The sequence below is a fragment of the Ricinus communis genome, chromosome 5, assembly GCF_019578655.1.
Source record: "Ricinus communis isolate WT05 ecotype wild-type chromosome 5, ASM1957865v1, whole genome shotgun sequence".
In the NCBI taxonomy this organism is placed as follows: Eukaryota; Viridiplantae; Streptophyta; class Magnoliopsida; order Malpighiales; family Euphorbiaceae; genus Ricinus; species Ricinus communis.
In genome coordinates this window covers 31,176,641-31,190,611 of record NC_063260.1, presented here as the reverse complement: position 1 = coordinate 31,190,611, position 13,971 = coordinate 31,176,641, and the positions used below count along the sequence as shown (strand labels likewise).

General features: G+C 30.3%; 2 protein-coding genes across 2 annotated transcripts; both read left to right on the top strand.

Moving 5' to 3' along the window:
* The first annotated feature begins 9,299 nt into the window (after positions 1–9,299).
* On the top strand, positions 9,300–11,030 carry LOC8267383 (peroxidase 27). Its single transcript, XM_002518495.3, has 4 exons — positions 9,300–9,582; positions 9,771–9,962; positions 10,066–10,231; positions 10,336–11,030. The coding sequence occupies exons 1-4, from the start codon at positions 9,364–9,366 to the stop codon at positions 10,749–10,751; spliced, it is 993 nt and encodes a 330-aa protein (XP_002518541.2). The 5' UTR covers positions 9,300–9,363; the 3' UTR covers positions 10,752–11,030.
* Positions 11,031–12,871: 1,841 nt separating this feature from the next.
* On the top strand, positions 12,872–13,732 carry LOC8267384 (NDR1/HIN1-like protein 10). Its single transcript, XM_002518496.3, has one exon. The coding sequence runs from the start codon at positions 12,982–12,984 to the stop codon at positions 13,558–13,560; it is 579 nt and encodes a 192-aa protein (XP_002518542.1). The 5' UTR covers positions 12,872–12,981; the 3' UTR covers positions 13,561–13,732.
* The last annotated feature ends 239 nt before the right edge of the window (positions 13,733–13,971 follow it).

Below are 13,971 nucleotides of genomic sequence, written 5' to 3'. Positions count from 1 at the left end.
ATTATAACAAAGGAAGATTTAAGCTGCCAATAATTCTTAATGGCTGTTTTGGTTGTTTATACAAAACATTATAGTGATTAAAAGTTCAATTATGAGCTCAGAATTTTACGATATGGGTTCAATCAATCATTACCTTTTCTTCTCAATTGAGAAGAAATAAAATTTTAAAGAAAACTCATCAATCGATTACCATGCTTGATTGCCATAATTATTGAAATTAAATACAAATCTTCAAATAGAATTTCATAATGGAAATCAAAATTTTCGTTTGGTGGTTTCATATTTAAATGAATTAATTAATTCATTCATACTTAAAGATGTAATTTTAAATCTAGTTCTAGAATTGTCACTAATTTTGACATGGATTTTATTTTAATATGTAATTTTTATGTTTTTTAATAATACAATATCAACTAATATTTTTATAATTAAATAATAATTTTAATTCTAAAAAAATAATTTATTCTCAATCTTAAAAATAATAAATTGATTTTATTATTAATTATTGAAATTCAGTTTAAAATCTATATATTAAAAATATATATAACTAGAGTACTAGTAATAATTGGTTGACATACAAACGGATTACCCATATACGTGTGAGTTGGAATTTAAAAAAATTATAACATGTCACTAATTTTAACACATAATATAGTTTTGGCATATAATATATAATCTCTATATTAATTATTTATACAAAAATTAATAATAATATTAAATTATTTCTAAATAAATAATAATTATTATCTTAAATGCAGCTATTTATATTTATTATTAGTTTATAAATATAATTAATACATCAATTAATAATATTCGGAACAGGAAAATATTTCTAAAATATCAGAAATCGTATTGGGAAAGAATCTTATAATATTACATTTGATGATATTGTCAAAAATATAATAAAAAATACCATTATTACACAATGTATATATTGGACTAATATATATATATAAAAGATGCATTTAACAAAAATTGATTAAATTTTAATATATGCCTAATTTACTTTATTGGCATGTAAAAACTTTTTTAATAGATAATAAACTTTTTTATGCTAACATTTAGAATCAATTTTCTTCCCAACTTAATTTTTCAATTATTATTATTATTATTATTATTATTGGGTTGAATAATTGTCAGTTTAAATTTGATACGTTATCCCTCACCCTACAATTATGGCTGTGGCTGGCTAAAATGGTTTTTTCTTAAAAACGAATTCATTAGGAATTCTTAAATGCAACCTTTTTGTCTCTGAGGGAACACTCAACCTTTTTCTAATTAAATTCATCATAATTCCAATACCGGCATTTTCTCCAATTTGTAACCCATAATTACAATTAATCTTGGATTCTATCCATTTTAAACTATATTAGGATGAGATTAAGTAATAATAAGGGGGACTAAAATTAATAATAACTTTATATTAATTTTTCAATTCTAAAATTTGAAGGGCCATGCATGTCCCACAGCCTTTCCACCTGATCAAAACTAAAAACCAATAATTTTTGGACGATGACACCTTTCCATGTACGTGGAAAGATTACCATCCGAATAATTGTTAGGGCATTTCCATTAATTATGCGTGTGTTGATAAATCACATACTTGAGAAAATGAGGGCTATTAGCAATTCAATTCATATTAATTATTAAATTATCAATTTATGTTATTTTGGGTATTTAACCATCAAATTACTTAATTAACAGAAAGGATCCTAATATAAATATATAAGACTTAGTTTATAATTATTTTTTAACTTAATAGTTAATTCTCTTTTACAAGAATAGTTAAAAAGAAAATTAATTTCTTTTGATAAATCTGCTTTTGGTTTGTCTGATTCCCTCGAAAAACAAATTTGAAAAGCACTTTTACTAATTATAACCTTAAACAAGACTATGTAACCTAGTTATGGTTGTCATAGAATTGATTAGAATAAATAGTTCGGACATGAAAATGGACATCTCACATCTCCATTAATTTGATTTATTGAGGAAATAATGAAGTGTCACATCAAATTTGTAATGCTTGCAGCAATCAGAAAAACTGTTTGTTGCGTGATTTATCTCCCATATTGTATAAATAAAAAACCTGACAGATTACCTTAAAATCCCTGCATATAAGTTTGAAATTTGCGGTGGACATGAAGTTATTATTAATGAATTTTCTTTTGTTCCAATAATCCTGAATTATTCATAACAGTTGCGTGCTAAACCTAAAAATGTTAGGATAATACACATCTGGCAAGTGTGACTAAACAGTAATCCTGATTGTGACATTGACCCAGAAATTATACACATCTGCAAATTTATTAGCTTTCATTTTCAATTAGCATCATTTAATTATGAGACTCTTATATTCTTAAACATTCATAAATATTTATTATTTTTAATTAATTATTATTTTTAGATAAATTACTATACTATTATTAGATAAACGTTTATTTTTAAAAAATAAAAATTTTGAATATAATTTTTTATATTGTTACTAAATAATATTTTATTTTTATGAAAAATGTATCACTTGCTATATAATTCATACCTCGAATTCTCCCATAAATAAATAAAAAATATTCATCCAACTAAATTAACAATGAGATTAAACAAAAGAGAAGAGTATTATGGATTGCACATGCCCTCAACAATCCATATGGTATGCTGATGGGTCCCATTATTACTGTGGTGAGGGTGCACCTCCACCCCTCGTATTTTAGACAACAATGGGGGGCACCTAAAAGTGTTGTTGTGTCTGCATTAGAATATTGCCATGGATACATGAAATTATAGCTCTTTAAATTGCAGATCTCACTCGGAAGAATAGAGATTTATATTTATGTATTGGTGGTGATAAATAATTCAAAGTATGTGTTTATGCATAGAATAATAAAAAGAAATACACCTTTAATTAGGTAATGCACTCATTTCTCAGTAAAACAAAGTTTATTTATTTATCATTAAGAGTCTTTTCCCTAATAATTAAACACTCATTTTGCTGTGAATGTCCGTACGTGTGTGTCATTTTTTTTTTTTTTTTTATAATAATAATATGATAAGAACATGGTGAAGAGGTGGTTCAGCGCTTGTCAAGGAAGCAATTCTGCCATAATTTCTTTATCTTGTTACGTTTTTTCCAGATATGGAGAAATCATGCTTGCTGCATATCTGTTCTCCAATTAAATGAATTCATACAAAATGTAGCATTAATGGCTTTTTAAAACTTTTATTTGACTCTGATGCAAGCTAGCTACTCACTCTACTTTAATATTCATTATTTTATTGTATACAGCATTACGTCAACTGCATGTTTTTTCTTTTTTCTTTTTTTTTTTTTAGAAAAAAAAATACAAAAAGAAGAAGAAGAGGAAGAGGAAGAGATTAATTTAATTAGCAAATGAGATTTTGTTAAAATTTAAAAGGTTTATAAAAATGAGCTGACTTACAATGTATTCTCATGATCGACATTATAATAGAAGAGGCTACAGATATGCAGACCACACTCAGCCCATCTTCCCCAAGAATGGCCATTTGATAAGAGATAGATATTTACGTAACAAATTCTATTGTTACTTACAATGTATATATATAATGAAGAAGATTATTAATTAATTAAGATAACTAAATAAAACCCTATCTCTAAAGCCCTCCATTTCTAGCGGTTGACAAGAACTTCATTGCCCATTGCAATTACTATGGACAAAGTTAGGTCGGTGCTATATGCGCCCAGGCCTAGCTCCATCCACGGTTCGTATTCTACCTTTGTACTCATTCTTGTTGCTTAGAACTTAAATTTTGCTGGAATTTTATGCCAACTTGTGCCGGGCAAAATGTGATGAAATGGACAACTTTTGGCTATTTCCTATTAAAACAAAAAACAAAGAATCAGTCTTAAAAGTGATACTACATATTTTAGAACCCAATATTCATACATGCAGCCTGGATGAAATTAATTTGGCCATCTTGTGTTTGTTAATTAATTAGTAAGCAACAAAACATGGCTACCCATGGAAAATATATGTAACTATAGAAAGGTTAAAATTCCTTTTGTTGCTTTTCCTTCTTTCATTTTCGGTCCCCTCTTTCCTGCAGGCCAAAGTTACTAGCACAACCATGGGTTTCTATCCTTCTATTAGTCAAGTTAAGGATCATCTTCAGGATAAAAAAATCTGACAATTCTCAGAATTTAAAACCAAATGTATGTATACAATTAAATATTTTCTAAAGCCAACTAAATCTTTTCAAATAAAGATTTTCAACAGCTGAGTTTTTGGTGGCTGCAAAACTGAAAAAGAAATAAAATAAAAGAAAATAAGAAGAAGAATCTTCGTCATCCGTAACAGCATTCTGATCCAATCAAACATTGACACGCAAATCCTTTATGTCTTTCTCTGAATATTTCCTTCCAAATTACGTGATGCATATTCCAGTAGAAAGTTTGGAGATAAATTAAGAAGCACAATGTGGAAAAGGATATGATTACAGCCTCCACTTGAACATCACCATAATATAAAATGTGGATGGACGGTTGAGGATGACCGGAATATATATATAGAGAGAGATTGGTGGTGGCCATTTTTTATAATCAAGTAATTATAATGTGGTGGGGGTACTGCTCCAGTTGCAAAATTTTCCAAGAAAAATATTCTACTTGTTCAATCACTAATTCAGTCCACCAAACATTAAATTTGTTTCTCTTACACGTTACAATTTCTGAACTGATGATTATACAAAAGTTACTTCGGATTACTCCGGCAATAAAATCATCATCGCTCATTATTACATTCCACCTTCAATTATTACTTCCTCTTCTCAATCATCTTCCTGTCCCCTGTCTAAAATTTTGCCCCTTGATAATTTGGGTAATTGCATCCATATTTTAGAAACTGTGATACACAAGCTATTGCTCGCAAGTTGTTTGAAAAATCCATCATCTTCTTCCTCTACCCATCATCTCTCATTTGTATATTTCTTCCCCATTGAATTTTGCACGACCATATCATCTCAATCTATAACTTCTGTTTTTGTGTTTGTTCACCAACTCTCTAATCCTAACTAGTTGTTTCAGATATCAGGTCTTCTTCTTATTAATCCAATTCTAAAAGTTAATCACTCAGCTTCAGAATACCTATTTATTTATTTTTTTCAATTATTTTATTAAGCTAATGAGCTGCACTCTTTTTATTTTGTCAACATTTAGATGTAATTAGCCAAACGTATTGAGCTACTTGGCTAAAAAAATTAATTTCATAAACAAAAAAGTTAAGGGCAACAAAGTACCTTTCGCCTAGAGGAAAATACAGTAATATTATGCATTATTAAAATGTGGTATTTGTGAATATCCCATCATTATACGCTTTATATACATATAACATCATTTTACTATTGAAGTCAACCTCTTATCCCTAATTAAACCCCAAATAACAAAAGACAAAAAAATCAATATGCAAATAAAAACTTGGCTATTGCATGGCACAGAATCTTGCATATGGATAAGTACAAAGTGCACATAATTACTATAAGATTTATTTATTTAACAAAATTCAGAAACGGGAAAGCAAATTTCAATGAGAAGTAAGGAGCAGGTACTGAATCATCTATATAATCAAAATAAATTCCCTGCTGAAGGAATTAATCGTAGAAACTGAATAGTAAGTGCTCATTGAAGGGATCATCATATTTAAAAGGAATAGGAGATCTCCATAGATATATAGTCTAAACCTTAATACCCACTTTTGATAAAATAGGACACAAGCTCTTTTAAACATTTTAATTAAATCTCACTCAAATAATTGTAGTTATCCGAATGCCATATTTAGAACCTCTTAACTTATCTTTCTGCAGATACCCAACAGATCTCCGAGCTTATACGGCTGCCGGGTTATCAAGACTGTATCACTAATAGTTGAGAAATTGAAAACACATGCATGTCGTTACCAAGCATTTCCCTGTGGTTTGGTTTCAATGGCCAAATCAAAAGATGGTATCTTAATGAATATGCATATGCTTACAGTTCCCCACCATGACTTCTGCTTTAAGGGGAAACCAAACACAGACGACTTTGTTGAGCGTGGAATCTCTTAAAAGATCATATTTCTTTGTGATGATAGAGTTTGGACCAACCTTTTCCCTGTTCTTTCCCTTGCAATGAAGCAAAACAATGACAGAGTTTGACTTTGTTTGCCCTTAATTTACCCTCTAACAAGCGCCAAACACATACAAATATATACACTTGATGCCGAATGTGCAAGTGTCAAAGGAATAGAATCTTCTATTCTCAGCGTCCCCACGTCCAAGAAAGTTTGAACCATCCATTTTCCATGGCCTATCTATTGTAAGATTCCCAGCAGCACTTGCAATTCCGCTTCTGCTCATGCCTGTATTGCAAATTAATCATCACTCTGCGTTGATCTTCTATTGATGCTTAATTTAATATTAGTAGCATGTAACCTCTCTTTGTTTCTTTTTTCTAGGGAAAATTCGTAAAACAGGAGTTGAAATGCTGATATCTAATGCTTCAAAGGGTTTTTTTTTTTTTTTTTCAATAAATGCCACAAAAATACAAAATAATTATACAAATATCTGTAAAAATTGCTAACAACAAAAATACCGAAAAATAAAATTTTATTTACAAAAACACACTAAAATGAAATTTATTTACAAAAATATCATATTTGATTTTTTTCAGATGAAAGTGTATATGTTGAATGTATTTGAAAAAAAAAAGTATATATGCTCAGTATACTTTTGATAAATGATAAATCTAAAACACATTAATTTTTGTGAAATATTGTTATATATTTTATTTTGTGAATAAATAAATCTAAAATATATTTTTCTGATTTAAAAATTTAGAAATGTACTGAGAATAAGATCATATCTGAAAAATTAGATAAATTACTACAAAGTAAAAAAAAAGTATATATCCAGTATATATATTTTTGACATAAATAACAATAAAAGGTATATATTTAATTAAAAATAGTATACATTATGTATACATTAGATATCTTAACCTTTTTAAAATAAAATAAAATGCAAACTTAAAAAATATTGAACAACAAAAAGTATATGTTTATAATATATATTTTGGATATCTGAAATTTTTAAAATAAAATAAAATTCAACAACAAACGGTATATGTTTACTAAAATATGTCAATCATTAGGTATATGTAAAATATCTAAAACTAATTTTAAGAAAAAAATAATAAGATGAATAAAAAATAGACACTTTTGAAAATGGCAGGAAGTAATTATGGAAAAATTTAAGATATTTGTATAATTATTTTTTAAAATAAATAAATAGCGAAATTTCCTCTACCATAAAACATGAAGCCAAGCTGCTAGTCCAGTTTTTAACATCATCAGTAAAATAAAAAAGAAAAAAGATCTGAAAACTTACGGTCCTTGAAAATTTCTTCCAAGGCCTTCCCTAAATGACTTGAACTGCAGCAAAACCTGTTGGGCTGTAAGGAAATAGTGAGGGGGATAGCATTTGGGCTTGGTGGGCTTTAAAAAGGTCAAATGTTATCTGCAAAGTTAAATGAATAAGCCCATCTACAGCCTCCCAACAATGAGCCAAAGGCCAACCCATGGATACCAGTGGGCAAAATCAATCTGAGAAAGAGATTCACTGAAATCGAACTAAAAGTTTAGTTAACTATAACAAAACTTTTGGTCTTCAGTTTGATTTCAATTTTTATATTAAAGAAATTGTATGTCCGGTTAAATACGTGGTTAATCACCGATTCTTTTTTTCTAGTTTGTTTATTGGTTCAAAATAACATTGAGGTGGAACAAACTAGTGAATTCATCATTTGATTAACTGAATCACAATCACCATACGGTTGGACGATAAATTGGGGGCAGATTACCAATTGGTATATCTCAAAGATAAGCTTAGCAGAAGTATTAAGAGATTCATCACGCAGTGGCTGTTAATATGTCACTCACAATAGCCATCTTCAGTGATCTCCAAGTCAGATTTGAAACATATACATGCTTCCTTTAATTAAAAGATTTGGTATCATTGAACTAAGATATCATCAAGTTGTTTATAAGCACCGACAGCTTCAGTTTCAACAGTTTCACTAAACTAAGAAATTAGGTAAATTCTGAAAATAATTTAAACATTTCAGTTTCTGATTCTCAGTTGGACGACTTAATTTTCATTTATAAACCCCAATAAATAGAAAAAAAAAAAAAAACTCTCAGAGCTGCTACAATTTTAACTATTAACAAATAGCTTCTATATATGTATCGCAATAAATCTGTATCCATTACCCTTTGTAGATGTTATCTTAAGAAAGTTAAGCCCTATTGGCTAAGGGTGTGATTTTGAAATCAATTATACATCTCAGCTTTAATTTTAAAATTCACCAAAAACTGATATCTTAATTTCAGCAGGCTATAAGTGTAATGATAATTGCATCAGAAAACATCCAATCCAACTGGCGACCAACAAACAGCCCTCGAGCATGGCAGTAGCCAATTGGACTATATTTGGATTCTAATTAAATAAAGATAGCTTCTGTTGAACTAACACATGGTATGGACATTGTACTAGCAAGGTCAACTTCTACTCCTTGCAGACCTGATATTTATAAACTTGCACACAATTAGATATATTATATTATAATAATACTCTTAAGGCATGATTAGGCACAGAGATCAGTTGTGTTGTTGGCTAAGGGGATGCTTCCCATGGATGGTGGAAAGCCATCATGCAGCTTTCTGACTTTCATCAGACTGTCACATGAATCATCCACCCTCTTATTCTCATTCTAATTAAATAAAAAAAAAATTAAAAAAAATCCAGCACCATGTTCATATTTCCTGAATTTTGTAGTTTTAGTGTAAATTGTAGTTATATTGATTATATTGGGCATATTTGCAAATATATATGTGCCAATTCTGCGTTAAACTTGTGTGACATATTTGTATTATTTGAACAATTATAAGAAAATCGAAGGAAAAAAAATTAATATATATATATATATATATACAGTTTTTATTTTTTCTTTTCCTTATAATTATTAATATATGATATATGTATGTATTACTTTCATTTTCGGTGGCATTTTATATCACTTTCATTTTAGGTCAACAGCAAAATAATAATACCAATTTGAAGCAATCAAATAATTGAAGCAGTTCCCTTCGGAAAATAATAGTAATAATAATAATTTTGAAGTAGCCAAATTGGTTACTTAAGCACATTATCTTAAATCAATAACAGATCAATACCTATGTAATGACAGCCGTTCAGTGAAGAGGTCAGCATGTCCAAGCTCCTATAAAAAAGTGCCTAGCTATATAGCTGCACCATTAAACCACTTTCTTTCAGAGAAACATAACTTCATCAACTTAATAAATGGCTGCTTCCAAGTCATTTTCAGCTCTTTTAATCCAATTAATCCTTCTATTATTTTTCTTTAACCCTGCCAATGCGCAACTGAAAGTAGGGTTTTACTCCAAGACATGCCCGCGAGCTGAAGCCATTGTTAAGGAGGTTATCAATCAAGTCATGTCGGTAGCTCCATCCCTTGCTGGCCCCTTGTTGAGGATGCATTTTCATGATTGCTTTGTTAGGGTAAGGAAAAAAAGTTACTATCTTATGTAAATTATTTTAATTTTACTCATAATCTCACAGTCCTGACATGAGTACTTCAACATCATTAAGCGAATCTTTTTCGCACAAAAAGTATCATAAAGCTAATTGTTCATTGGTTTTCTACACACGAGAAAAAAAAAGTTTATGGATAATTATGATGAGTGCAGGGTTGTGATGGGTCAGTGCTATTAAACGCAACTAGTAGCACTCAGCAAGTTGAAAAAGATGCACTTCCGAATCTAAGTCTTCGAGGATACCAGATTATCGACAGAGTGAAGACTGCATTAGAAAAAGAATGTCCTGGAGTTGTTTCATGTGCTGACGTTGTGGCTATTGTTGCTAGGGATGTCACTGTGGCGGTAAAACCATGCATTTCCTGTCATCAATATTTCCATTTTTGCATGCATTATTTTCAAAATGATGAATGATTTTATTTATCTAAAAATTAATTTATCGTCTCAGAGCAAGGGACCATACTGGGAAGTCGAAACAGGAAGAAGAGATGGAAGGGTGTCCATCGGAGCAGAAACCTTAACAAACCTTGTAGCTCCAAATGCAAACATTACTACTTTGATTACAAGATTTCAAGCTAAGGGTTTGAATTTAAAAGACCTAGTAGTGCTATCAGGTACGTAAAACACCATGATGTAACACGTACGCGAAAATATAGAAATCTGAATAGCTTTTATTCATTGGTGCTGGAATACGATATTGATCTTTTATGGTATGCAGGTGGGCACACAATTGGCACTTCTCACTGCTCTTCATTCAATAATCGACTTTACAACTTCACTGGAATGGGAATCAATAATGATTTTGATCCCACATTGGATTCAGAATATGTAAGAAAATTGAAAATCAAATGCAGGCCAGGAGATCAAAATTCGCTTGTAGAAATGGATCCTGGCAGTTTCAAGACATTTGATGAAAGTTATTTCACACTTGTGAGTAAAAGAAGGGGCCTTTTCCAATCTGATGCAGCTCTTCTTGACAATAGGGTGACAAAAAATTACATTAAGCTTCAGGCTGCCACAAAAAGTTCTACTTTCTTTAAAGACTTCGGTGTATCCATGGTGAAAATGGGTCGTGTTGATGTTCTCACGGGTTCTGCAGGTGAAATCAGGAAGGTTTGCAGCATGGTTAACTAAATCAAATTTGGAGTGACAGCGAGACACAACTTTCCAAATTGAGATTAAGAAAAGAAAAATTACAAGGATGATGGGAGTACCTGCATGCCTCTTATGTTATATATTTTATTTGTTCTTTTTTATTTCCCATGTCTTTGAATATTTCCCAAGAAGGTTCATTTTGAAGTCATTTTTTCCCTTTTTTGAGGTTAAAGACTATTGGTTGCCCAATGATGTGAATACCGAATGTGTCTTTACTTGAGAACAAATAAGATATTTATTTTGGATTTTCTCTATCTATTTGTTATCTTCATTTGACATTATCAAGCATTTTTGTTTTCAGTAACAAGATCACATCAATTATTTTGATTTAATAGTGATGGGTCATCTTCAATATTGTGAAATTACAGTCACAAACCTTACTTGAATCTTTATTAACAAACAAAATAAATAGAATATTTTATCTGATCAAGGCGCTCATAAATTAGTAATTAGCAATTAATTACAAGCTTGCAATGTAGTAGAGAAGAATTTGTGGTGGATAACACTATTGTAGCTAATTCAAAAAAGTTATAGTATAAACTAATAAAATTTATCTTATAGTATAAACTAATAAAATTTATCTTCCGTCAGAATTTGGAGAGTTCTAAATTGTTAAAGAAAACATAAACTAGTTAGAATAATCTACACCATATTTTAATCAAGTGGGTAAGAGACTGTGCTTTTGATTGGGCAGATATTATGTATAAAGTCAATAATGAACCCTAAGAACCATGTTAGTGTGTTCACTTAATCAGAACCAAGATGTATTGATCAATTAAACCACCGAATACTAAAATCAAGTAACCATAACGATCAGGTTTATTTATTCATTTGTAAAAAGAATGTCCCTTGGATTTTGCGTACAAGTTAATTTTGGAAAACAAGCTGTATCAAATTAGAACAAACATGGATTGAACGACAATTACTTGCAGAAATTTTGCATTTTTAAATTAAGGCTGCAGGTATGTCGAATCCACGACTCATTAAAGTTCCATCCTGTCTAAACATTCTAAAAATGGCTTCCCCTGTTTAGTGGGCAGTGTACATGTTATAGATTTTTTTTTTAATGTTCCTTGTATATTATGTTTTATTTTTATTATTATATCTATTTTAACAAAAATACATATTACAAGTCATATAAACATCTTCTGGGTTGGGTTAATAATTTATGCTACTATGCATATTTGGTAATTAAAATTTTAACAAATTGAATGCGCGTAAAAATCTCTTTTAACTTTAGTAGTTAAGTTGGAGTTTTGAATTGAAACTTTAGCATACAGCTGTTTAAAATTTTTAAAATAATGCTTTATTATCTGAAAAAAATTTATATTAATTTTAAATATATTTATATCAAAAAAATCCTAACAATTTGATAGCTCTAGAAATTTATGAAGAAGTAAAAGATTTATTATCAAAATCAAATACTAAAATTTTCAGATAAACTTCTCAGTCATAAATTTTCTATTGTAATTAATTACACGTAATATTATTTTTTTATTAAATGATATGATAATATAAATACAAAATGATATTTAATGATTGAAAAATATCTAACATAAATGTAACACATATATTTTAAAAACATCACTCAAATCGTTTCTTCCGCTCTCTAATTTCTTGAAATAACTTTCGTATTAGCAATTAGAAAAGTAAAAAGATTACAAAGATAATGTGCTTGAACCTGCATGCACGCCTCTTTTTTGTGTTTTTTTTTTTTATTGGGTGCAAGCTGCATGCCTCTTAAATTTGGTGTGTTTAAGCTGCTGCATGCCCCCCCTTTTGTCACTTTAATGTTTTCGTCCTTCTTTTCCTTGAATCTGAATATCTCCTAATTATGCTCCAAACTATACCAACTTTTACTCGTTTTATCCTCACTTTAACAATTTCGGTTCGTTTGCTTTGCATTGTGTTTCACTGATGAGATGGCAGGCTTATGTGGGTTATGAATTTGCCACGCTGGACATGCCCATTAAAACATTTAAACTGCCGGTAGGGCCTTCGATTCCTCTACATACAAGTATTCCCATTTAAACATGACGCTTCATACATATATATATATATGTAAACTCATTATTCTTAACTTATGCCATGCAAAAGACTCGAAATTCCAACAGTGCACATCTCTTTCCCGCACCTTAGTGTATAAAACCACCATTTTCAGTCTGCTCTTAGCTACTGCCAATCTTCTTCATTTTTATTGTCAAGCCAGATGGCACACCCGATAACCCGAAAAGCCCGAGCCATCCAGTTAGCTGTAGCTGTTGTCTGCACCATTGTTTTCTTTGTTGGGCTTATTTTCTTGATTTTATGGCTCAGTCTCCGTCCACATACTCCTAAATTTCACATTGAAGATTTTTCAATTTCGGTTCCGAGTCAACCGAACGAACTTGAAATTGCCCGGATAACGTTCAATGTCACAGTTCATAATGGCAACCATCGAATAGGGATCTTATACGACTCTTTGACTGGGTCGGTTTATTACAAGGATCAATGGGTTGGATCCACACATTTACTGGATCCATTTTATCAAGGGCCCAAGAAAACTACCCTCGTGTATCATGCAGTGCCTGTTACAGCGTTAATGGTGAACAGCCAGCGGTGGATGGAGTTTGTCAATGATCGTGCAAAAGGGTCGGTTGATTTCCGTTTGGAATTGATATCGACAGTCCGATATAGGACAAAGCTGTGGGATACTAAGCGACATCGTATTCATCCCAATTGTATTGTTCCAGTGGGGCAAGATGGCCTTATTTTACCAAGTTATAAGCATAGGAAATGTACTGCCTAAACTATGGGGTCGTCTTCAATTTGTGTGGGTTGTCTCTCTTCTTTCCTACTTTTTCTTTTTTCTTTCTTTCCATCTATTTGTATCAACCGAATTTAAGGGCTACTGAATGGTGTAATGTAATAAATGAAGTTGCTCTCCATTTATTGATAGAATTTTAGATTTTAACATCAAATATTATACTTTCTTATAATAATTTTAAAAAAAATATATGATATTGATCATAATCAGCATTCTATCTCATAGTATATATATGCCAAATTTGACTGAAAAAGGAAAGTAAAAACGATCATATTTATATACTGAAATTAAGTCATTAGTACATGTGACAGTCAAATTCCAGGGGCTAAATGTCACGATATATGTTTTAAAGAAAATCTTCTGCGGTATATCTGTATTTGTATACTAAAGTAA

Bases quoted from the DNA above. Each gene is read 5' to 3' on its own strand.
- LOC8267383 (XM_002518495.3), top strand. From the start codon at position 9,364: ATGGCTGCTTCCAAGTCATTTTCAGCTCTTTTAATCCAATTAATCCTT. The intron at 9,963-10,065 runs GTAAAACCATGC...TTATCGTCTCAG, and splicing joins CTAGGGATGTCACTGTGGCG to AGCAAGGGACCATACTGGGA. The intron at 10,232-10,335 runs GTACGTAAAACA...TATGGTATGCAG, and splicing joins AGACCTAGTAGTGCTATCAG to GTGGGCACACAATTGGCACT.
- LOC8267384 (XM_002518496.3), top strand. From the start codon at position 12,982: ATGGCACACCCGATAACCCGAAAAGCCCGAGCCATCCAGTTAGCTGTA.